Source organism: Spodoptera frugiperda, chromosome 19 (genome assembly GCF_023101765.2).
Source record: "Spodoptera frugiperda isolate SF20-4 chromosome 19, AGI-APGP_CSIRO_Sfru_2.0, whole genome shotgun sequence".
NCBI lineage: Eukaryota > Metazoa > Arthropoda > Insecta > Lepidoptera > Noctuidae > Spodoptera > Spodoptera frugiperda.
Genome location: NC_064230.1, coordinates 182,122 through 207,283, shown reverse-complemented (window position 1 = coordinate 207,283; position 25,162 = coordinate 182,122). Strand labels below are relative to the sequence as shown.

At 37.4% G+C, this 25,162-nt stretch overlaps 2 protein-coding genes across 3 annotated transcripts in view; one reads left to right on the top strand and one right to left on the bottom strand.

Moving 5' to 3' along the window:
* The window catches only part of LOC118281016 (mitochondrial ribosome-associated GTPase 2), a 121,664-nt gene that overhangs the window by 17,632 nt on the left and 78,870 nt on the right, over positions 1-25,162 (bottom strand). The window lies entirely within an intron of this gene.
* On the top strand, positions 940-22,235 carry LOC118280838 (U1 small nuclear ribonucleoprotein 70 kDa). Of its 2 annotated transcripts, XM_035601222.2 has the most exons (10): positions 940-1,301; positions 4,551-4,733; positions 5,520-5,582; positions 7,287-7,368; positions 14,123-14,224; positions 16,727-16,867; positions 17,303-17,420; positions 18,933-19,108; positions 20,094-20,135; positions 20,638-22,235. In XM_035601222.2, exons 1-10 carry the CDS (start codon positions 1,158-1,160, stop codon positions 20,748-20,750), a joined length of 1,164 nt encoding a protein of 387 aa, XP_035457115.2. In that variant the 5' UTR covers positions 940-1,157; the 3' UTR covers positions 20,751-22,235. The 2 variants fall into 2 exon arrangements, with proteins under 2 accessions (XP_035457115.2, XP_035457117.2); XM_035601224.2 differs by lacking the exon at positions 20,094-20,135 and having other exon boundaries at positions 944-1,301.

The window sequence follows — 25,162 nt, the reverse complement described above, 5'->3', positions numbered from 1 at the left end:
TGGGAATGTTGTCGAGGTGTTGGTGTTAATAGAATGGAATGATAAGTATTCATAGCACAGGTTTTCCTAGTTTGGGTTCCTGAATCTTACTACTTGATAAGAGTAACCTATGAAGTTTCTTGCTCGTTCTAAAACCATAGGAATCTACACTTTGAAACGAGCAAATAGAGCAACTAGAGGACTGACCAACAGACAGACGTTATTAACATATTATTATATTTGCTTTGACGTTCAAAAGTGCCTTCCTGATTTGAAATAAATGATTTTGACTTTGACTTTATGGGATTGTTGTCGAAATGTTGGTGTGTAGTTTCGATTCCTGAATCCTACTAAATTGTCAATAAATCTTTAACTTATTTGTTTAAAACCTAAATACTATATACAATATAAACTAAAACCGTCATTTAACATATTTAAGAATTTATTATAATATTAATAATATGTGGTGTAATGCCTTACATCACGACTCGTGAGAGTCGGTATTTCAGCAGAAGAGGGAGGAATAATAACAATAAATTAATTAAATAAATGATTAATTTTCAATTTATATTAATAATTATTATATAAATGTACATAAATAAATGAATATATGATTATAAAATATATAATATATATTTTATCAAAACATATAATTATATAAACATTAATTAATTTAATAAATAACAGGGTCAAACCCGAAAAGAAGAGACCTTCCCACTGTAACTAAACATTAATAATATAAGCTTAGTTTTAAGACCAATTTCTGTATAAATATGGTGGAAAAATAAATAAATTTATCATAATAGTAATAAATTTATTTATTTTATCAAATATAATTATACAATACGCATAAAATACGTATAATCAGTGTTGCCACCATTGTCTGCCTCAAGTCTGTTTTCACCTTTATTTTGAATAAAGTGGCAACACTGAAAATAATACCACATCGAGTCGAAGAGCAATGGCAACTCTGTTGTAAATAAAATTTTCATTCCTATGGCGGACGCAAGCGTGTACGGTTCATCAGCCGTATATATATTTGTGTGAAAATAACTCGGATAATAATTTAAATAGTTAATGTTTAGTGTTTAAATATCTTTTGCAAGATATGAACTAGGTTTTAGTGTGTGTAATGTGTGTATTGAAGTGTTAAAAGTGGACTATTTAGGTTTGGCAAAATGACGCAGTTTTTGCCTCCTAATTTGTTGGCTTTGTTTGCTGCGAGGGATCCGATCCCTTACTTGCCACCAGCAGCGAAGTTACCTCATGAGAAGAAACAAAAGGGCTACGATGGAGTCGGAGCCTTCCTCGACGTTTTTGAGGTTAGTTTTACCAAAATTGATTTTGTCTAAAATTTCGCGACCACCAAAGCGAAAAGTCACCACGATGCGTGATTTTCGTGGTCAATTAATTAATAATTACTGTTAGATTCTTGTGTTTAAGTGATGCGATTGCTAAATTTGTTGTTTTGCAATATCGTCATGGTGTTTTTGTTTCTCTAAACTTGATATTATACATTGTAATGACTAGCTGTTACGTGCGGCTTTACCCGTTTGCTTTATGCAAATAAAGCAGCTTTATACACTCCATACTTTTAACACAATATCTCTGAACACTCAAATCTCATTGTAACAACGTGATAGGAAAGAAAAAAAAAGAAAACTTTTCACTTTCGAATTTGTAATATTAACACGTAAAATGCCATGCTTGGCCGTTAGGGTAAATATGGTTCTCGAGTGGAGGCCGTGTACCGGCAAGCGCAGAGTAGGACGTTGACCGATAAGGTGGATAGACGACCTGATTAAGGTCACAGGGAGCTGCTGGATACAGGTTGCTTCCAACTGGTCTATCTGCAAGAGTAGGCCTATGTTCAGCAGTGGATGTCTTGTGGCTGATATGATGATGATACTCATGTGAGCTACTGGAGAAATTATCCAGTAGTTTGAAGACTTACTGGAATACATGATGATATATGTTTATTAGGGAATAAACTGCAAAATCTTTCTCCATTTTCCAAGTGGACTTTTGTATGTTATCTTACACTAATAAATAATTAGTGTCTGTTTGTTAAAAGTTAAAAGTATTGATTAATATGTCTATACATCACCTAAAATCATAAAAGTTGATTAGTGACAATACCTGTGACATAAGTTTTTAAACTGACATGGTCACTAACACTAGAATTGGAACTTGAAACGGGATATTTACCATGTTTTTCTATTTGTATGAGTTGGAAATGTTAGAAAAACATGGTAAATATCCCGTTTAAACTCATAGAAATAGAAAAACATGGTAAATATCCCATTTAAACTCATAGAAATAGAAAAACATGGTAAATATCCCGTTTCAAGTTCCAATTCTAATACTTGTGGCATTAAATATGGCTTTTATACAGAAATTATATATTAACAATGACTAGATAATGTAACATTCAACTGTGCATGCCCAATTCAACCATCGTTACTATTGGCATCACTAAATTGCCAGGAGATTCTCATTAATACACTTGACTGTGTCTCAGTGTGCTTTTCTACCAAATATATGTTATGTTATGCATATTCATCGGTATACATAACTTTAGTTCTCAGATAAGCTATGTTTTTTATTTGGAAAGATTTGTGCTATGGCTAGTATCCCTACTATTGATACATTGCTTACTCGAACTGATCATTTTCCTTGCACAGCTACATTGCTTAGTATTGTGGGAAATGGTCACATAGTTTCATGATTTAGCTATTATGTCTTCGTAGCATAGCTACATAGCACATCTCTGGTGCAAAAAAATACCATGTAAATATTAAAATAACACAGAAATTATGTTTTAAGGAATACAAGATTGCAAATGCACAATTATATTGCCAGTCATTACTAAATTACTAAGACAAATATTTACTCAACTGCAAGAAATGAAGTTGTGAAAATTAATAGTATGCGGGTGTTATCAGTTGTTTCAAATGCCTGCCTGTCTACAAAAATAATTTGAAAGAAGACTTCCATTACTGAACTTAGGCATTACTTAATGACTTCCAAATAAAATTATTAAAAAAAAACAAATGAATGACAAATAAATAATTTAGTGACATAAATAAAACACCATGAAGAGAATGTCTCATGGTGTTTTTTTAAATCCTTTTTATTGTATGAAGAGTATGTTTGTTAGAACACATTAATCTCAGGAACTACTCATGCAATTTGAATGATTATTCCTGTGTTGGATAGTTCATTTATCAAGGAAGGCTATAGGTTATAAAATATCAAACTATGATCAATACAAACCAAGTAACAGAAATCTGTTTGGGAATAGCTAATCAGATAATTATAATTATACAAATAAATGGCAAAACAAACAATCATGAAAACACTATGAGGTGAGTACTTAATGGTGTTTTTTTAATTAACACATTTACTGCCACACACACGCTTAATGAAGGATTTGCCTTCAACAGTATCCTTTTGGCAAGTAATGCTTTAAATATACACCACCATAAGATGGAAAAATTACCTGATTAAGGTTGTAGCAAGCTGCTGAATGCAGATTGCTTCCTACCGACCTATCTAGGAGTCATTGCGGGAGACCTATGTTTAGCAGTGGATGTCTTGTGGCTGGTATGACGATGACGAGAACATATCTACTAGTTTGAAGTCATACTGGGATACATGATAATATGCAGTATGGAGATCACTCATATGACTTAAATGAAACTACAACTTACTTGTCCACAGAAGCATAATACAAATAAATATTTCAACGAAATCCAAAAATAAATAATTAAATTAATGAAGTCTTAAATTCTATGGGATCAGCCTCATGTTTTTTGAAGATGAGATTGATGACTCGCAGAAGAGCTTTAATGTTCTCTAGGAATATTTGGGACATGCGGCGCAGCTGTTATAATATTTGTAAAGAAGAATAATGTACTTTTTGGCTTACCTACTGGGCCTATTTCGCTCATTTTTCGTATATCGTCAGTCAAGATGATAACAAATAGTTATGTGGTTTAAATTAAGTCATAAGAGCAACTTGAATCTTTATGCATTTTTCAATAGGAATTTTTTATGATATTTAGACAGATGAATCAAATTGGAGTGACTGTTTGTAATATTGAAATAATCAACTTTTTACTACATACAAATCAATATACATACACCAAAATATATTTTTTTTACTATTTTTGTGGGTCTGTCTGTTTGTTTGTTCTGTCTAATCTCTGAAATAGCTGGACCGATTTTAACGGGACTTGTATTGACACGTAGCTGATGTATGTCATGCACATAGGCGTAGCCAGAGGGGGTTTTGGGGGTTCAAACCCCCCCCCCCCCCACCGAAATGCGCACCTAGACATTACAGAGCGTTATTTTTCTAGATAGCATAGTACATGTCCTGTTTGGCAATGGTCCCTATGACTACCTATGAATCTGTTTATTACATAATTTGTTTTTGTCATGTAGAAGCATTTTTTTTTTTTGGTCACACATTTTAATGTGTCGACTTTCTTGAACCCCTCCCGAAACTAAAACCTGGCTACGCCTATGGTCATGCATGTCTTAATATATCACCTTGGCATCCGCAGCACCCCTCGGAGACTCCTCCACCGACGCGCGTGGAGACCCGGGAGGAGCGCATGGAGCGCCGGCGCCGCGAGCGCGCCGAGCAGACGGCGTACAAGCTGGAGCAGGAGATTGCGCTGTGGGACCCCAGCACCAACCCCAAGGCCACCATGGACCCGTTCAAGACGCTGTTCGTCGCCAGGATTGTGAGTATACCACCCTTTATCTAAATCAGTGAGTCCCATCCGTAAAAGACAAAAATTGGTCCGCCAAATCTATACTTCTATACTATACTAATCTATACTAATATTATAAAGCTGAAGAGTTTGTTTGTTTGTTTGTTTGTTTGTTTGTTTGTTTGAACGCGCTAATCTCCGGAACTACTGGTCCGATTTGAATCATTCTTTTTGTGTTGGATAGTCCATTTATTGAGGAAGGCTATAGGCTATAAAACATCACGCTATGACCAATAGGAACCGAGCAGAGCGGGTGAAACCGCGCGGAAGTAGCTAGTCTATTCTAAATTCACTGACTGCCTCGTTGGTCGAGTCGCCGAACAAGAGGTCTCGGGTTCGATTCCCGGGTCGGGCAAAGTATTACTGGGGTGTTTTCGGTTCTTGCGTTAAGCTCTCTCTTGCAATTGTAGTATTAATTAGTCCACTGCTGGACGAAAATTATTTACAGCAATATGGAGCCTGAGTTTAGTAAATAATACGCTAGTTTCCTACCAGTCAAATTCAATACTTTTTTCGAAACGTCAAAAACGATATTTTCTATGAATTTTGTATGAAATACTCTATTATGACGTCATCAGATTTTGACGTCAAATAGCAGACCTATTTCTAGAAAATTAGCTAGAAAAAATACGAAAATTAAGTAGTTCATCAAATGTATGAATGAGAGTGTGATTATTTTTGAATATTTTATTGTATTGAAAAGTTGTAATAATTTATTTTTGACCCAGTCATTATTGTAATGTATTATGTTTACAGAATTATGACACATCAGAGTCTAAGCTAAGAAGAGAGTTCGAGGGATACGGTGCAATAAAAAAAGTAAGTCGTGTCATGTATTATTCAAAAAGGTTTATCAGAGAGCCCTGCTATCCGGTCTTACGGTGCTTTTCTACTAGAGATGGGCTATGTAGCTATGCTTGGCTACGATGTAATAGCTAAGCTGTGAAACTATGCGACCGTTTCCACTGATACTAAGCTATGTAGCTGTGCGAGGAAGATGCGCAGCTCGAGTATGCGATGTATCGATAGTAGGGAAGCCATCTATAGGACAAATCTTTCCATATAAAAACATTTAGTGCTAAGCTATGTGTACCAATGATATGATTGTTGGAAGCCAAACGCATCCACAGCAACGTAGCATAGCACATCTCTGTAGGCAAAACACTTAGTTGGGTATACAACAACCGCGGTGACAAATGTATTCACTGTAAGAGAAATCGGGTTCAATTCCCGGATAGGCTCTATCGTCGCATTGGTCGCCATTGCATATGGTTATCATTGGACATGGCTGCCTCGTTGACCGAGAAGTCAAAAGTCCGACTGCTAGGCAAGGGGTCTCGGGTTCGATTCCCGGGTCGGGCAAAGTGTTTCTGGGTTTTTTCGGTTTTTCGAAAATGTCTCAGTAGTAGCACGGAGTCTGGAATTGTGCCCAGTATATGGAAATAGGCTCACCCCCTATTACATGGGACTTATAACACAAATGGTGAAAAGTGGGCGTACATTGTATAGCGGCATTACGTGCCGTAATGTACACCTCTGCCTACCCCTTTAGAGATAAAAGGCGTGACGATAAAAGAAAGAAAATAATAAATGATATTTATTTTTGCAAAATAGTTTGCAATGTAACTCTTTTACACGTCAATGCTCTTAAATAACTAGACGAGGCAAAGAAAGAATCATTGGAACATATCGACTGCACGGTTGACGCGGTGGCTGGGCAACTGGCTGCCGCGCAACGTGTAGCGGGTTCGATTCCCGCACCGAACAACTCTTTGTGTGATCCACAAATTGTTGTTCCGGGTCTGTGTGTCATGTGTATGTGAAATTGTATGTTTGTAAACGCACCCACGACACAGGAGAAAATCCTAATGTGGGGCAACGTTTTTTAAGAAAAGAAAAGAAAAAATGTCGTAACTCTGAAAACTAACACACTCGCACACCAGGCTGTTAGATTCATACACACACTCACATACACGCACATTCATACACATACACGTACATTCACACATATACACACAAATCCATACATATATACACGCTCTTTCTTTTCTTGTCCTCTAATAATATCTTCTGATTTATTTCGTTGCGGGATCCAAGACAGTCATTCATGTCCCTGGGACGTTGGACTTCAGTGTTCCGGTGTTTGCATGGTTGTATCTACTGTAGATCCTGGTGCACAGGAGTTGCAGCGGTATGGGAGGTAGTGGCGGGCTTGTCCCAATAAAAAAAAAAATATACACGCACATTCATACACGCATACACTCATATTCACACACTCACCTAATTACCTCATTTTATTTGAAATTCTTATATTTTTCTTTTTTTTTTTTTTTTGTATTTTAGGTTTTCTTTGATAATTACTATTAGACTAGTCCTAAGGTAAACGCTGTATTATTGACAGCCGCGATACAGACTGTGCCTAGTGCGGTTGTCACTGTGTAAATTGGAAAATGTATACATTTAGTTGGTAATAAAGAATTTTATTATTTTATTATTAATGCTATCTCTCTCTCTCCCCGTTAGATTTGCATGATATTCAACAAGGACAACAATAAGCCCCGCGGTTACGCCTTCATCGAGTATGAACACGAGCGAGACATGCATTGTAAGTGTTGCCAGCGTATAATATCGTCACAGACATGTTTCGTAACGCGCGGTGATGTTCGCGGCCTCTGATTGTCAAAGTCAAAGTCAAAATCATTTATTTCAAATAGACCAGGAAGGCACTTTCGAACGTCAAAGCAAATATAATAATATTAACAACGTCTGTCTGTCGGTCAGTCCTCTAGTTGCTCTATTTGCTCGTTCCAAAGTGTAGATTCCTATGTAGAAGAACGAGCAATAAACTCCATAGGTTACTCTTTTCCAATCAGGTTCACAATACAATACTTGGTTACATTGTTTCGATTACTTCAACTATGTGAGAACAATGTAAAACTAATATGTATACAGTTTAAGCGACAGAAAAAGAAAATAACCTAGAATTGATCGGGTAAACGGCAAATCGTGTATGGGGTAAAGATTAAAGCATAGCCGTAGCCAGGTATTAGTATCGGGAGCGGTTCAAGAAAGTAAAACGAACAAAACTTCCTTCATACATGAGAAAAAAACAGTTTATGTATGTAATATGTAATAATCTATTGTCAAACAGGGGATGTACTATGTTAAGTAGAAAAATAGGGGTCTCGGGTTCGATTCCCGGGTCGGGCGAAGTATTACTGGGCTTTTTTCGGTTATTCGATAATTTTTCAGTGGTAGCACGGAGACTGGAATTGTGTCCAGTATATGGCAATAGGCTCACCCCCTATTACATGGGACTTATAACACAAATGGTGAAAAGTGTGTGTACATTGTATAGTGGCATTACGTGTCGTAATGAGCACCTCTGCCTACCCCTTCGGGGATAAAAGGCGTGACGTTGACACATATATTATTAAAAAGTTATCAGGACCGCATCACATCACCGCGCGCCAAACATGTCTGTCATATATAAACATATTATATTTTTTTATACTGTATCACCGGTATACCGACTGTATATATGTTGTATATGGCCATATAATATATAAATTGTAAGCCAGTCGATATATTGGTGGTATATACGATACGATCCGTATATTTCGGTAATAGCACGCCACCCGACGCGAAATCGGAGGAGTGTGGGTTTTTCTATATATAGAAATTATATCTATATATTAATACGTGATGCAAAATCTTTGGAGCCCTTTTTACGAAAATTTCGCGGACGTAGGAGCATAAAATTTGGTACACTTATAGTTTATGTGTAGGAGAAGTTGAGAACGCTAATATTTCTCAAAAATAATGCTTATAAATCAATAAATAAAACATTACACACACTACCGTGCGTAGTTTCTGATCGTATTTGACAAAACGTCAAAATCGACAGACATTGCGATGATATTCTCACGTCTCATATGATTAGAGTTTTTCTGTTCATGATGCGCCGGAATATTTTAATTTGAATTTTACAAAACTAATAGCAATTCGTTAAATAAAAATTATCCTTGAACGTATGTTAAGTGGTATTGTAAATTAAATCGTATATGGTCGAATTTCGACCACTAGGCGACCACTAGTTTGTATAATTATCACTACATAGTATAAAACAAAGTCGCTTTCTCTGTCCCTATGTCCCTTTGTACGCTTAAATCTTTAAAACTACGCAACGGATTTTGATGCGGTTTTTTTTTTTAATAGTAGATAGAGTGATTCAAGAGGAAGGTTTATATGTATAATACATGCTTAATGTATCACCATTGCACCCATGCGAGGCTGGGGCGGGTCGCTAGTATATGTTATATTAAATTGGATTTACAGAATGGCTTTGCATCGAGATTTTGATAAAAATTTTGTAATTTTTTGTTCGGTTTTGTATTATACACACATGTGTCAAAAATCTGTTTTTAGGTAAGTAACTAAGTAAGTAGGTAAGTATACAAATATAGATTTATTACTTATATTCACTTACCATTATCAAAGTCAAAGTCAAAATCATTAATTTCAAATAGACCAGGAAGGCACTTTTGAACGTCAAAGCGAATATAATAATATTAATAACGTATGTCTGTCGGTCAGTCCTCTAGTTGGTCTATTTGCTCGTTCCAAAGTGTAGATTCCTATGGAGAAGAACGAGTAAGAAACTCCTTTTTCAATCAGATTCACAATACAATACTTGTATACTGAATAACTTGACTATATTTGCGGTAGCTTAAATTACCCACTCCAATGTATCTAATATTGTTGTTTTTTTTATTAGTAAAGCAGTTTTTTTAAGCGCGTACAGTACGGCGGTCTGATTGGCTGGCTCGGATAAAGCAATCAATCGGAGCGTCGAACACTCTCTCGTTTTTATTACATACTTTAAACGTAAAGCAAACTCGTACTAAGGAATAAGAATTGTCTAGCAGTTTCGAGTTTTTTTTTTTTTAATATTTTTTTCAGTAAGAATAGCACTTTAATACAATAAAATTATCTATATATTTTTTATGACATTGCGATCGTTTTCTAATTTTTCAAATTAGAAAATATGTTTTTCTAATTTTTCAAATTAGAAAATATGTTTTTCTAATTTTTCAAATTAGAAAATATGTTTCTGAAGATAGGAGCGTCCACAGGCCCGCATCGTACGCATCGCACGCAACGGATTTTAGTTTGTCTTGTATAGAAACTTTTTTTTTTTAATTTATTTTTCTTCCACACAGGTTACATTATTATAGACTAAGCCCCACAAAACCGTTGTACTGGTTTGAATGTGGGGTCGCTGAGTTATACAACTGCGTCCACTGATAGAGTAGTTTAAGAGCAATTTTAAGACGCTCTCAAATGTAGTTCTATCACTATCAATTCTTTTTAAAAATTTAGTAGCTTTTGAGTATTAGGTTTAGGTTTAAAGAATTTATTCTCATAAGAACAATATTACAGTTCACTTAAAATGAGATACAGAGTACTTATAAATACTGTAAACATTCGCATCTGGTGTTGGTGACGTACATACGTTATATACATGTTTCTTAATTTCACTTTAAACATATTAATACTTTCGCATTTCTTTATTTCTTCGGGTAAATCGCTAAAGAGCCGTGCTCCTTCAAACAGTATTGTTTTTTTGCCGTAATTAGTATTCGGACATAAGGCCTCAGGTAGGCCGTGTAGTTTCTTTGTCATAAGTGAAGTCCCGTCTCCTCCGATCTCGCGTCCCGTGCGTCCACATCGCGGTGTACATAAAGATACATGACATATATTGTACATGATTAACAAGTAATTTTTGTTTCCGAACCAGACGCGCCGTAGTCACTTCATACGAGCTTTCCAACATCGGTTTGTATGTGGTTTGTATACCAACATACATAGACAATATATACGCGATAATGGTACCATACCACCCTTGGGTCATATAAGGGAGTCATTAGTCAACTCGGACCTACCTACGCCCCATTTGGGACGAGTTATATAGAGCCGAAAATAAAATAATATTTTTAGTGGTTAACTCGTCCCACGGCACTACCACATATGTATATAAGGTACAGTCAGTAGCAAAAGGTGTTAGTGTGGAAATAATAAAGTTCTATTACTTTGTTGAAAAAAGTCAAAAAGTCAAAATTATTTATTTCAAATAGACCAGGAAGGCACTTTTGAACGTCAAAGCAAATATTTTTATAACGTCTGTCTGTCGGTCAGTCCTCTAGTGAAGCTATTTGCTCGAAGCAAAAGATTTTCTAGGAACTTAATTCTATTCATAAATCCGACCTGTTATCATTTACTTCATAAGTGACCGCCATGACCATTGTTTAAGCCACACATGTTTACTATTCTTAGTAATTTTGGATAACACATGTATTTGTGCGATTGTTAAAAAAATGTAGGTAATAAATTATTTAACCGACACTAAAAAAAGAGGTTCTTACTTCGTAAGGATTTTTTAATATGAAATAATATATGAACAAAACGAAAGTAAAGAAAAAATCGATAAAAAAATATTTTTAATCTTGTGTTGCTACCTGTACCAAACATTGATAAAGTTTAAAGATCCATACAAAAAGAAAGTGGGACGAGTTGACCACTAAAAACTTATATTATTTTTAATTTCCCCAACTCGTCCCAAATGGGCCGTAGGTATGTGGTCCGAGTTGACTACTTACTCAAATAAGGTGAAGGGCGGAAATTGCCGCAAGCCCACCAGTAGTATCGATGTTTAATAGTAATGAATTCTTGATTGGAATACAAGAGACGTAGTTTTTTATTTACTTATAATTTTAATGCAAGTTATAAGTGTTTTTTTATAGTATATATATTTATATATACACGGTGTAACAAATGGGGGTATACATATCAAGTGCACGGTTTCTAGATAACTTAACAAACGATACGGGAAGGGGTTTTTTTAAACTCATGTTTTCATGAATTTTTCCAATACATTAAATTCTAGAAATGAAACATCAAAATTAGGTAGATACAGGTACTAGGCGATCAGATTTACAGAAGAAATGTTTCGTAATATTAGCGAGTGATCCCTGTAGTGTTGTGACACGTTTGTATGATTTATAAAATCAAGAACCATGCGACACCAATGTATTTGGTATCTAATTTTTTTTCAACTTATTAGCTAAAACTTTGTGTAGAGATTCTATTCAACATGTATTCTTCAGTGCTTCTTGATGTATATGGGTATTTTGTTACACGTCGTGTATATTATATATATATATACTTATATATATATTTATAATAAAAAATGCGCTCGGATAAGTAAGTAAATATGCGCACCAGGTGAGGTATAATGCCGTAAAGGATAAAAAATCTGGGGTTTTTTGTAAGTAAAGGTTTTTTCGAAACGGTAGGTATACATGGTGGGTATAATATTTAATTTTTTAATAATAATATCTCATAGAGTTTTTTGTCTATTAATTTAATTATAATAAATGGACTACATCGGTAGGTATGAAGGCAGTAGGTATGGAAAAATGCTATTTTTTTTGTTGACTCGACTGTTGAAAAAAGTCGGTCAAAGTGTAATTTGGATTTTCTACTGGACTCGTCTGATCGGTTTACAGAATCACAGGTACATTCAGGTCAAAATACTAGTCTGAATAATAGTAATTTTTATATAGAAATGTACAAAAAATATATAATTTTTACCTAAAAAAGTGAAAAAAAATTGCTATTTTTCGGACGAAAATTCGTTGGTTCATTTATGTTGAAAAAATTTGGTTTTTTATGGACATACGTCATCTCCCGTGAAAATAGGTAATATGTTGTTACATACATATATATATTGAGATATATATTATTATATAATATACATACAAACCTCATATACTAATCGTTTTATCTCTAACATGTATTGCCAACAACACATTCAATTATTTTACAATAAACTATAGTGAGACATACTAAATTAACTAAGAAATCACGGTTTTCTCACATACATTAATGGAGAAAATCTCTACTAGTTTCGTACGCTGCGCGACGTCTCCGCGTCTGCGCACGCTGCTCATGATGAAGAGTCCCTCTGTGACTCGAAACTAGTAGAGATTTTCTCCATTAATGTATGTGAGTAAAGCGTGATTTTTTAGTTAATTTATTATGTGAAGATAATAAGCTTTACGTTGATAAATACAAAAACGACGAAATAAAATGTCATAGTCATTTTTATAATATGACAGATATACCTTAAAAGGCCGGCAACGCAACTGTAACGCCTCCTATGTTGCGGGTGTCCAGTGTCGTGATTGCTTACCATCAGGTGATCAGCTCGTTCACCGGCCTATGCTATGTATGTTGGCAATGCATGGTAGACGCATCTACAGATATTATGACAATGACATGCGGTGTGGTTTAATTATGGTAGTGACACTGTTCTTAAATAAGTAAAATAAGTAATTTTAAGTAAAAACATTCCCCAATTAGTAGAATAACTCTTAATTTCTCGTGCGCGTGCTTTCGCATGATCAGCTGTTAGCAGCGACACGCCCGCGTTATAGGAAGACTAGTAACTAGGTAGGTATTTTGGAAGTTTTGTTATTGTGATAAAAATAAAACCAATGAGTATACAATAAAAGTTTCTTCGGGAAAGTTGTTTGTAATCATGAGTACAATCACGTGTTTAAATATCGTTCACTAATTATTATCGGTCACCCTATATAGTATATGTAAAACTATACATGTGCTCCTATAATTTTTTGAGGGGGGAAAAGTCACCCAATTACTTCTCTCGCCTTAGGTGAGGCGAGAGGGTGTGTCAGACTCTTACTGACTAAAAACCTTTTCGAGCCGGAGCCCCGGTAAACCCGCTAGGTAGTCCGCACATGCATAATATCACCATTGCACTCATGCGAAGCTGGGGCGGGTCGCTAGTATATCATAAGAAAAACAAATCCTTTGTGAATTTGTCTCTAGTTGCTATTTAACACATTGAACGCCGCGGCGCGAACGTCAGTTTCGACAGTTTTCTATTGTTAGGCAGTGCACGGTTGGTGCGGTGGCTGGGCAACTGGCTGCCGCGCAACTTGTAGCGGGTTCGATACCCGCACGGAGCAACTCTTTGTGTGATCCACAAATTGTTGTTTCGTGTCTGGGTGTCATGTGTATGTGAACTTGTATGTTTGTAAACGCACACACGACACAGGAGAAAATCCTAATGTGGGGCAACGCTTTAAAAAAAAGAAAAAATAGAGAATGCCAAATAGGCATTAAGTCCAACCTTTGTATGATTGTACATGAAGTGTAAAATACAAATAAATAATAAAAGTCAATGACTTAGAAGAGTGTCACTACCGGCGCGTACACACGGCATGTGCATTGTCCCTGCCTACCCCCTCCTACATGCAGGCGTTATGTTACAGCCGCGTACAAACACGCCGACGGCAAGAAGATCGACGGTAAGCGCGTGCTGGTCGACGTGGAGCGCGCCCGCACCGTCAAGGGGTGGCTGCCGAGGCGGCTCGGTGAGTACTACACAGATTTTATTGTTGACTTAACTAAGTAAGAAAGAAAGGAAGGAAAGAAAGATAGATAGAAAGAAAGATAGATAGATAGTAAGATAGAAAGAAAGAAAGATAGGTAGTAAGATAGAAAGAAAGAAATATAGAAAGAAAGAAAGATAGATAGATAGAAAAATAGATATAATGAAAGAAAGAAAGAAAGAAAGAAAGAAACAAAGAAAGAAAGAAAGATAGAAAGAAAGAAAGAAGGAAAGAAAGAAAGAAAGAAAGATAGATAGAAAGATAGATAGAAAGAAAGAAAGAAAGAAAGAAAGAAAGAAAGAAAGAAAGATAGTAAGATAGAAAGAAAGAAAGAAAGAAAGAAGGAAAGAAAGAAAGAAAGATAAATAGATAGAAAGAAAGAAGGAAAGATAGATAGATAGATAGAGAGAAAGAAAGATAGATAGATAGATAAATAGAAAGAAAGACAGTAAGAAAGAAAGAAAGAAAGAAGGAAAGAAAGAAAGAAAGAAAGATAGTAAGATAGAAAGAAAGAAAGATAGAAAAATAGATAGAAAGAAAGATAGTAAGATAGAAAGAAAGAAAGAAAGAAAGATAGTAAGATAGAAAGAAAGATAGAAAGAAAGACAGTAAGATAGAAAAATAGATAGAAAGACAGTAAGAAAGAAAGAAATAAAGATAGTAAGATAGAAAGAAAGAAAGATAGTAAGATAGAAAGAAAGAAAGAAAGAAAGATAGTAAGATAGAAAGAAAGAAAGAAAGATAGTAAGATAGAAAGAAAGAAAGAAAGATAGTAAGATAGAAAGAAAGAAAGAAAGAAAGAAAGAAAGAAAGAAAGAAAGATAGATAGATAGAAAGAAAGAAAGATAGTAAGATAGAAAGAAAGAAAGAAAGATAGTAAGATAGAAAGAAAGAAAGAAAGATAGTAAGATAGAAAGAAAGAAAGAAAGATAGTAAGATAGAAAGAAAGAAAGAAAGATAGTAAGATAGAAAGAAAGAAAGATAGAAAAATAGATAGAAAGACAGTAAGATAGAAAGAAAGAAAGAAATCATTTATTTGGCACCGGGAACGATGCACCAAAAAGAAACAAAAAAGAACGAAATCTACAAGAAGATTTCGTGTTTTGTATTCATTTGTCTGATTTTAAGTAATTACCTTAATTACCTATCCGCACTCAGACATTTAATGATTACTTAAATTATTCTTTAGTAACGATTTTGTATGGAAAACAACTGTTAAGGGCCTATGCACACTAAGTTGTTTATACGCGCGTCGACGCGCGTTTTTCTCCTGCAGAGCAGTTTGTTGTCGTTTGTTACAAACGTGCGTCTGTTTTGCTACAATCGCGCGTCTGTTTTGCTACAAACGTGCGTCTGTTTTGCTACAATCGCGCGTCTGTTTTGCTGCAAACGTGCGTCTGTTTTGCTACAATCGCGCGTCTGTTTTGCTACAAACGTGCGTCTGTTTTGCTACAAACGTGCGTCTGTTTTGCTACAATCGCGCGTCTGTTTTGCTACAATCGCGCGTTGTATGTTTTGCTACAAACGTGCGTCTGTTTTGCTACAATCGCGCGTCTGTTTTGCTACAAACGTGCGTCTGTTTTGCTACAAACGTGCGTCTGTTTTGCTACAATCGCGCGTCTGTTTTGCTACAAACGTGCGTCTGTTTTGCTACAATCGCGCGTCTGTTTTTTTACAAACGCGCGTCTGTTTTGTTACAAACGCGCGTTTGTTTTGTTACAAGCGCGCGTCTGTTTTGATACAATCGCGCGTCTGTTTTGTTACAAACGCGCGTCTGTTTAGTTACAAACGTGCGTCTGCTTTGTTACAAACGCGCGTCTGTTTTGATACAATCGCGCGTCTGTTTTGTTACAAACGCGCGTCTGTTTAGTTACAAACGTGCGTCTGCTTTGTTACAAACGCGCGTCTGTTTTGTTACAAACGCGCGTTTGCATCGCGTCTGTATCGCTACACAAGCGCGTCAGGTGTGCAAAGGTCTACAGGCTGCGTCTAACTTGCGTGCGTATCGCGTCTGTATCGCTACAAACGCGCGTCGACGGCACATTTAAAAACGTGGTGTGCATTGGCTCTAAGGATTGGGTTAAGTAACCATTAATTAACTATGAGTACGGCGGTTAAACATTTAGTTTTGTTAAATAATTTTGTATGTAAATATTTATTATTGACTGCCTCGTTGGCCGAGTGGTTGCAAGTGCGATTGCCGGGCAAGGGGTCTCGGGTTTGATTCCCGGGTCGGGCGAAGTATTACTGGGCTTTTTTCGAAAATTTCTCAGTAGTAGCACGGAGTCTGGAATTGTGCCCGGTATATAGCAATAGGCTCACCCCTATTACATGGGACTTATAACGTGAAGAAAAGTGTGTGTACATTGTACAGTGGCATTACGTGCCATAATGTGCACCTCTGCCTACACCTTCGGGGATTAAAGGCGTGACGATATGTATGTATGTAAGTAATATATTAATTATAACAATTGAATGTTCCAGGCGGCGGACTGGGCGGCACGCGTCGCGGCGGCGCCGACGTCAACATCAAGCACTCCGGCCGGGAGGACAACGAGAGGGAGCGCGAGAGGTACCGGCTCGAACAGAGGGACAGGGACGACCGGCCGCGCCACGACAGGCCCGGTATGTAACACTTATAGCTTGAATACCAGTGCGAGAGGGACGGAGCTATACAACCTACATAGCTCCGTCCCTCTCGCACTGCTCAGTGATCGACCATTCTGACACAATTGTAATAGCAGACTAAGGCCCCAGGTGGTAAACTTCAAGCTTCCTTGTGCGAACTGCTAGGGAGTGGAACTCCTTGCCGGAGTCTGTGTTTCCTGATGGGTATAACCTGGGTGTCTTCAAAGCCCGAGTGAATAGGTTGCTTATGGGCAGACGTGCTCCATCGTAGGCCGCATCATCACTTACCATCAGGCGAGATAGCGGCCAAACGTCGGCCCATTTAACATAAAAAAAGACGTTATTAATATTATTATATTTGCTTTGACGTTCAAAAGTGCCATCCTGGTGTATTTGAAATAAATGATGTTGACTTTGACTCTGGTATTGCAGCGGGCAGCCGTCGGCGGTCGCGGTCGCGGTCGCGGCGGCGGTCGGCGTCGCGGTCTCGGCGCCGCGAGCGCGAGCGGGACCGGGACGCAAGAGACAGGGAGCCCGACGACGCGGAGCGGTACGTATACTTCCTATATTGTATATGTACAATGTGATAGGGGTGAGACTTATAACCCGTTAAGGCTGAGTACTACATCTAATTTTATAGGCAAAAGTCGGGGGTCGAAGGGTCGAACCCCTCCCCCTAAAAATTATGGCTATTTTAATATTTTTTTTTACTTTTTTTGATATCAAAGGTTGTATGAAACAAAAAAAAAACGACAAACGGTAGCTAATAACCTTGGCTAACTAATTCATTACTTTTTTCATATGTTTGATAATGTTTTGGTGAGAAAAAAAATCATTTGAGAATTATTTTTACCGAAAAAATCACTATTTTTCAATATTTTCAATTAGGGGTTCAACCCCCCATAATATTTTTTTGTCTATAAAATTAGATTTGCTACTCAGTCTTAACGGGTTAGAAGTCTCACCCCTATCACATTGTATAAAGTCCCCGTCACGAGAAGCTATAAATTTTGTAAACAAGTGTTCAGGAGTTCACAACATTTGGAACCAGATCCGCGATATATGCAAAGCAATGAAACAAACTCGAATGACTGTTTATTTCAAAATGGCGTCCCGATAGTTTACAATCCCTGCGACTGACGCGTTCCGGTACCAAGGAACACAAACGATAGCTTTTTGCGTCGTTAAAATATAATTCGACTAAATTAAATAGGTTGTTACTTTCATATAACCCGTCTATATTTCGTGTCGATTGAATATGTTCAAGTTATTATTATCTCGCAGTATAAAATTTTTACTTAGTAAAATATGTTTGTTTACATAATTTATAGCTTCTCGTGACGGTTACTTTACTTCCTATGTTGTATACTCACGTATTGGCCGCGTTGGAACCGGACCACCACAGATTTGAACGGTTCCTACATTAGATTTTACCGCACCCACGGCAATAGTCTGGGTGGTATTTTTGTTATGGTATAAGCCGGTGAACGGTATTACTTCTTTTTTTATTAAACACGCTGGGTAAACGAGCAGACGTATCACCTGATGGTAAGCAATCGCCGTCGCCCGGGATTGGGAAGATTGAAAAGGGGGGGGGGAATTGGGCTTCCGGTAACCTTACTAACTGGTTTCACGTCTGTATATTGTTCGGTCGAGCCGACACTGTAGTACCGAAGCATGGCGAACCCGCACTTTGTTGTAATATCAATATTAGACTGCCTCGTTGGCCGAGTGGTTGCAAGTGCGACTGCCGGGCAAGGGGTCTCGGGTTCGATTCCCGGGTCGGGCGAAGTATTACTGGGCTTTTTTCGGTTTTTTGAAATTTTCTCAGTAGTAGCACGTAGTCTGGAATTGTGTCCAGTATATGGCAATATGCTCACCCCCTATTACATGGGACTTACAACGTAAATTGTGAAAAGTGGGTGTACATTGTACAGTGGCATTACGTGCCATAATGTGCACCTCTGCCTACCCCTTCGGGGATTAAAGGCGTGACGATATGTATGTATGTATGTATGTATGTATGTATGTATGTATGTATGTAATTTTTGTTCTAATGCAGTAACAACGGCCGCCGCCGCCGCTCGCGGTCTCGGTCTGAGCGTCGTCGCGAACGTCGCGACCGCGACAAGGATCGCGAACGCGACCGCGACAAGAAGCGTTCCCGGCGCGACAAGGAGCGCAAGGAGCCCAAAGTCAAACCTGAGGATATTAAGATCAAGGAGGAACCTATGGATGGTAAGTATTTTATATACAGGTTTTCTTAAATTTCTGTAAGATTTTCTGAATTTTTTTTAAGATTTTCTGAATTTTTTTTAAGATTTTCTGATTTTTTTTTTAAGATTTTCTGAAAATTTTCTAAGATTTTCTGAAATTTTTTTTAAGATTTTCTGATTTTTTTTTAAGATTTTCTGAAAATTTTCTAAGATTTTCTCCAGATTAATTATTATGTTATCGGCTTACTCACGTAACTGTTTAACGAGGAACTCGACTAGTTTCAAGCCATGCTAGAGTAGAGTAGCAGCGACAATCGCCGCGTCGTGTGTCGCGGAATGCTGCTCATGAATATGAGCCTCTAGCATGGCTTGAAACTAGTCGAGTTCCTCGTCAAACAGTTACGTGAGTAAGCCGGTAACATAATAATTAATTTCTCCAGATTAGTGAAAGTCGTTCTCATGAAAATTGTGACTTTTTGATCAGAATGAAATCAGTCGACTCTCTCAGATATAAATATTATTTGATAACCAAGGATTTATTCGAAATTGCCTTATGTGTCTTTTTCATTTTGCGAACCTATATTGCCTTCTGCCGCTTCTGAATATGCGATTAACAGGGTGACCGGTAATTAGTGAACGATATTTAAACACGTGATTGTACTCATGATTACAAACAACTTTCCCGAAGAAACTTTTGTTGTATACTCATTAGTTTTATTTTTATCACAATAACAAAACAAAAAAATTCGAAAGTAGTAACTAGGTATTTTGAACAGCTGATCATGCTAAAGCACGCGCGCACGAAATTTTATTAGGTATTTTGTTATTGTGATAAAAATAAAACTAATAAGTATACAATAAAAGTTTCTTCGGGAAAGTTGTTTGTAATCATGAGTACAATCACGTGTTTAAATATCGTTCACTAATTACCGGTCACCGTATATAAGTAAGTATTTGGGCTTCGTATAAGTTAACTGAACAATTTGTCTGATTCCGTGCTGCCTCAGAGAGTAGGATCAAGCTCCAAGATGTCAAGGAGTACGTTGAAGGTGAGTCCAGTAGACGCGATAGGAATAAACGAGTAGACGTGTCACCTGATGGTAAGCAATCGCCGCCGCCCATGGACACTTGAAACACCAGAGGCGTTACAAGTGCGTTGCCGGCTTTTTGGGAGTTAGGAATTTAAGGGTTGTTGTTCGGGAATGGGGATGGGGAAGATTGGGAAGGGGCCTATTGCCATATACTGGACCCAATTCCAGACTCCGTGCTACTACTGAGAAATTTTCGCCAAAAAAGCCCAGCAATACTTTGCCCGACCTGGGAATCGAATCCGAGACCCCTTGTTCGGCAGTCGCCCTTGCGACCGCCGAACGGGGCAGTCATGACCTCTGAGTTTGTTTCGGCATTTCTTCTCAGAGTAGTCGGATAGGAAATGCCGGCCTCATCTAGTTATTTAAGAGATTGACGTGTAAAAGAGTTACATTGTAACCTATTTGCAAAATAAATATCATTTATCAGCTATTGTACTAACATAATGAATTACTTTCGCAGATTACCCAGAGTTCAGTATGGCGCCGTTCGATGTCCAGATCAAGCAGGAGCCGAACGAAGAAGAAAACAAATATAACCCGGAGGATACCAACGGAGAGGAATATAACTACTGAACTCTTCACGCTGGGTGCCACACACCCAGTACACTGTATTGTACTATATGTACTCTCAGCCGAGTCACTCAGTATACAATGTGATAGCGGTGGGACTTCTAACCCGTTAAGGCTGAGTACTACATCTAATTTTATCGACAAAAAATAATAATATAAGGGTTGAACCCCCTCCCCCTAAAAATTATGGCTATTTTAATATTTTTTGTACTTTATGTGATATCAAAAGTTATGTGTCGTAGAAACAAAAAAAAAACGACAAACGGTAGCTAATAACCTTGGATAACTAATTCATTCCTTTTTTTAATATGTTTGATAATATTTTGGTGAGAAAAAAAAATCATTTCTGAATTATTTTTTACCGAAAAAATCGCTCAATATTTTCAATTGGGGGTTCAACCCCCTATATAATTTTTTTTGTCGATAAAATTAGATGTAGTACTCAGCCTTAACGGGTTAGAAGTCTCACCCCTATCACATTGTATATGTAAGTAAACAGAGATAGGTTCAGTACAGAAACAATATCTACTGGTTGTCTAAAACCTACTGAGTTATCTATTACAAAGCCTAGATGACTAATTTTTATTTCAATGTCCGTCTTGTAGATTATTTTAAAACATTACACACGTATGTTTTTATTTTCTCACGGAAACGAATACTTTCGGAGATATATCGATTTGAAATATCGCGTGACGACACTTCTAAGTACGTTTTTGTACGTAGAAATTACGTATGTATTTTTGTATTTGATTCCTACTACTAAACTTTGATTCGTTTTATCTAAGTATTGCTTTCATATATTATGACGAAATAAAAAAATACGTGTCTAATATTTTTTCGTTAGGGATCGTCCATAAATTACGTCACACGTTAAGGGGGGGGAGGGGGGTCGATAAAGTGACATTGTAGACAGGGAGGGGTCACATTTCAATTACTAAAATAAAACTGTTAAAACACTAACTTGAAACTATTATCAAAAAAAATCTACATGTAAAATTATAAAATGTGACGTCACACTAGGGAGGGGGGGGTCTCACAAATGTGACCAATTGTGACAAGGACGGGGGAGGGGGTCAAAAATCGTGAAATTCGTGTGACGTAATTTAGCTAACTGACGGACTAAATAGATGTTTAATTTTCATAACCCGTCATGATCCATATTTAGTACTAGCTACTTCCGCGCGGTTTCACCCACTCTGCTCGGCTCCTATTGGTCATAGCGTGATGTTTTATAGCCTATAGCCTTCCTCGATAAATGCACTATTCAACACAAAAAGGATTATTCAAATCGGACCAGTAGTTTTGGAGATTAGCGCGTTCAAACAAACAAACAAACTCTTCAGCTTTATAATATTAGTATAGGTAACAATGTCTACTGTTTCTGTACTGAATCTGTCTTTGTTTAATTACCTATATACTGAGTGACTCAGTTGTATTTACTGCTAAAGTAATCTTAAATTAATATACAATAAAATATTAAAAAATAAACACTTTCTTTCTGTTACTACACTATTAAAGCTGGGTATCACACACCCACGAGTCCCCCCAGTCAAAGTCAAAGTTATTTATTTCAATTAGACCAGGACTTTTGAACGTCAAAGCAAATGTAATAATATTAATAACGTCTGTCTGTCGGTCAGTCCTCTAGTTGCTCTATTTGCTCGTTCCAAAGTGTAGATTCCTATGGAGAAGAACGAGCAAGAAACTCCATAGGTTACTCTTTTTCAATCAGGTTTACAATACAATACTTGGTTACATTGTTTAATACTTCTACTTTATGTACAATTTATTAAATATCTACTGAGATATAACATTAGTTTTAAACATATTTTCTTTCATTTATTTAATGAAACACCAGAGGCGTTACAAGTGCGTTGCTGGCCTTTTGGGGGTTAAGAATTTAAGGGTTGTTGGGGAATCGGGGATTGGGAAGGGGGGAATTGGGTCTCCGGTAACCTCACTCACACAACGCAAGCGTTGTTTCACGTCGGTTTTCTGCTCGGCCGTGGTATCACTCCGGTCGAGCCGGCCCAGCAGTGCCGAAACATGGCTCTCCCACACTTAATCTTCAAGATAATACCGTATTTCTTTTTAAAATATCGACAACGCACCTGTGGCTATATAAATACCACATCGCATATATGAAGTGTACATGCGAATAAACATGGATAGACAATCCCAACGAACAACAGTTGGGCAGAAAGCTGCCAGACACGATCACCGCCTGGTCGGAGGATACTGCTTTACTTAGGGAACTTTACTCTCTGTTCCATAAACCTACATGGTTACATAGAAACTGCAATAGCATCGTCGCGCCTTTTATCCCCGAAGGGGTAGGCAGAAGTGCACATTACGGCGCGTAATGCCGCTATACAATGTACACCCACTTTTCACCATATGTAATAGGGGGTGAGCCGTTTTTTTATGGATCACGCTGGTAAACGATCAGATGTATCACCTGATGGTAAGCCATCACCGCCGCCCATGGACACTTGAAACACCGGAGGTGTTGTTTTGTTATTGTGATAAAAATAAAACTAATGAGTATACAATACAATACAATTTGACTGCACGGTTGGAGCGGTGGCTGGGCAACCAGCCGCCGCGCAACGTGTAGCGGGTTCGATTCCCGCACGGAGCAACTCCGTGTGATCCACAAAATGTTGTTTCAGGTCTAGTTCACATACACATGACACTTGTCATGTGTATGTGAACTTGTATGTTTGTAAACGCACCCACGACACAGGAGAATATTCTTGTTTGGGCATAGGGGGGGTTTTGGGGGTTCAACCATGCGTACCAAAAATGCGTACCTAGAAATTATAGAGCATTATTTTTCTAGTTAGCATATTACATCCCCTGTTTGGCAATAGTCCCTATGACTACCTATTAATCTGTTTATTACATATTATATAAATTGTTTTTTTTTTCTCATGAATGAAAGAAGTTTTGTTCGTTTTAGTTTCTTGAACCCCTCCCGATACTAAAACCTGGCTACGACTATGAGTTTGGGGAAACGTTAAAAAAATAATGGACTAGGATTCATTGGTTTTTTTATGATATAAGCCGGTAAACGAGCAGACGTATCACCTGATGGTAAGCAATTGCCGCCGCCCATGGACACTTGAAACAACAGAACTTGTGATGTTTTGTGATTTTTTTCGAACCTCAGCTAACGGCTGTTGCTGAATGATCCGACGAACAATATCAACCAAAAGAACATTTGGGTAGGTCTCGTAAATGCTCACACTGTCAGAATATAATTATCTAAATACTGAACGTCATACAATAGGTACTTATTGGATAAAAACAATTCACTTAGATTCGAGTGTGCTAGCACTTGGGACCGATTCTAAGTAAATAATAGAATGTAGGTACAATCTAATTGTAGGCACTTGTGATAACAACTCAAGTGTTTCCTTTATGCAAAGTAATTGACCGAATAAATTTTCCTTAAGTCTTTCAAAGGAGAATGCCAGAATTTCTATGAAATCTGGTCCCACTACAAATTAATCCTAAATAAGGCACTTTTGAAACGTCAAATTGAATTAAAATAACGTAAAAATAGTATTAGAAAAGTGGTTTTAAAGACGATGTAGTGACAAGGATTGAAAAGGGAATGTTACGATGGTTTGGACATGTAGAAAGGATGGATGTAAGCAGATTTACGAAACAAATATACAAGGCGAATATGAGTGGGACCGTCGGTAGAGGGCGCCCCAGACGGACATATAGCGACCTGATTGGCGATATATTAAAAAAGGGCCAAATTAAAAGTACCTTTAACCGACGAGCATGCATGGAAAGACTGATGACTGTTGATGAAGCGAAAGAAGTGTGTAAGAAGCGTGGCAATTGGCGTTCCATTGTGTCTGGCTACCCCCATTAGAGACAGGCGTGAGGTTACGTATGTATGGATCACCTGATGGTAAGCAATCAGCTTCGTTAATGAACACCTGTTACATCGGTAAGCGAGCAGACTCATGACACATGAACAGAGGCATTACAAGTGCGTTGCCGGCCTTTTAGGGGTTAGGTTTTAAGGTTTTTAGGACTTATGATGGGATATTTACCATGTTTATTCATTTTGATGAGTTTCCGATATTTCGGCACTGTTGCAAGCGCCATGATCACGGATTAACTGAAAAAAAATTTAAGGGTTGTGTCGTAATCGGGGATTGGGAAAATTGAGAAGGGGGGTAATTGGACCTCCGGTAACCTCACTCAAACAACGCAAGCGTTGTTTCACGTCGGTTTTCTGTGAGGCCGTGGTATCACTCCGGTCGAATAGACACAGCAGTGCCGAAGTATGGCTCTCCCACACAGTGTGATGTTTTGATAGTTAGTTTCTAAAAATAAAAGGTAATGTCCCTTCCTTGTCTAAAGTACTGCTTCATAAGTATTTGTCAAGTACC

Excerpts from the sequence above, each read along its gene's own strand:
- LOC118280838 (XM_035601222.2), top strand. The coding sequence starts at position 1,158 with ATGACGCAGTTTTTGCCTCCTAATTTGTTGGCTTTGTTTGCTGCGAGG. Across the intron at positions 5,583-7,286 it reads GATACGGTGCAATAAAAAAA|ATTTGCATGATATTCAACAA; the intron begins GTAAGTCGTGTC and ends TCTCCCCGTTAG. Across the intron at positions 7,369-14,122 it reads ACACGAGCGAGACATGCATT|CCGCGTACAAACACGCCGAC; the intron begins GTAAGTGTTGCC and ends GTTATGTTACAG.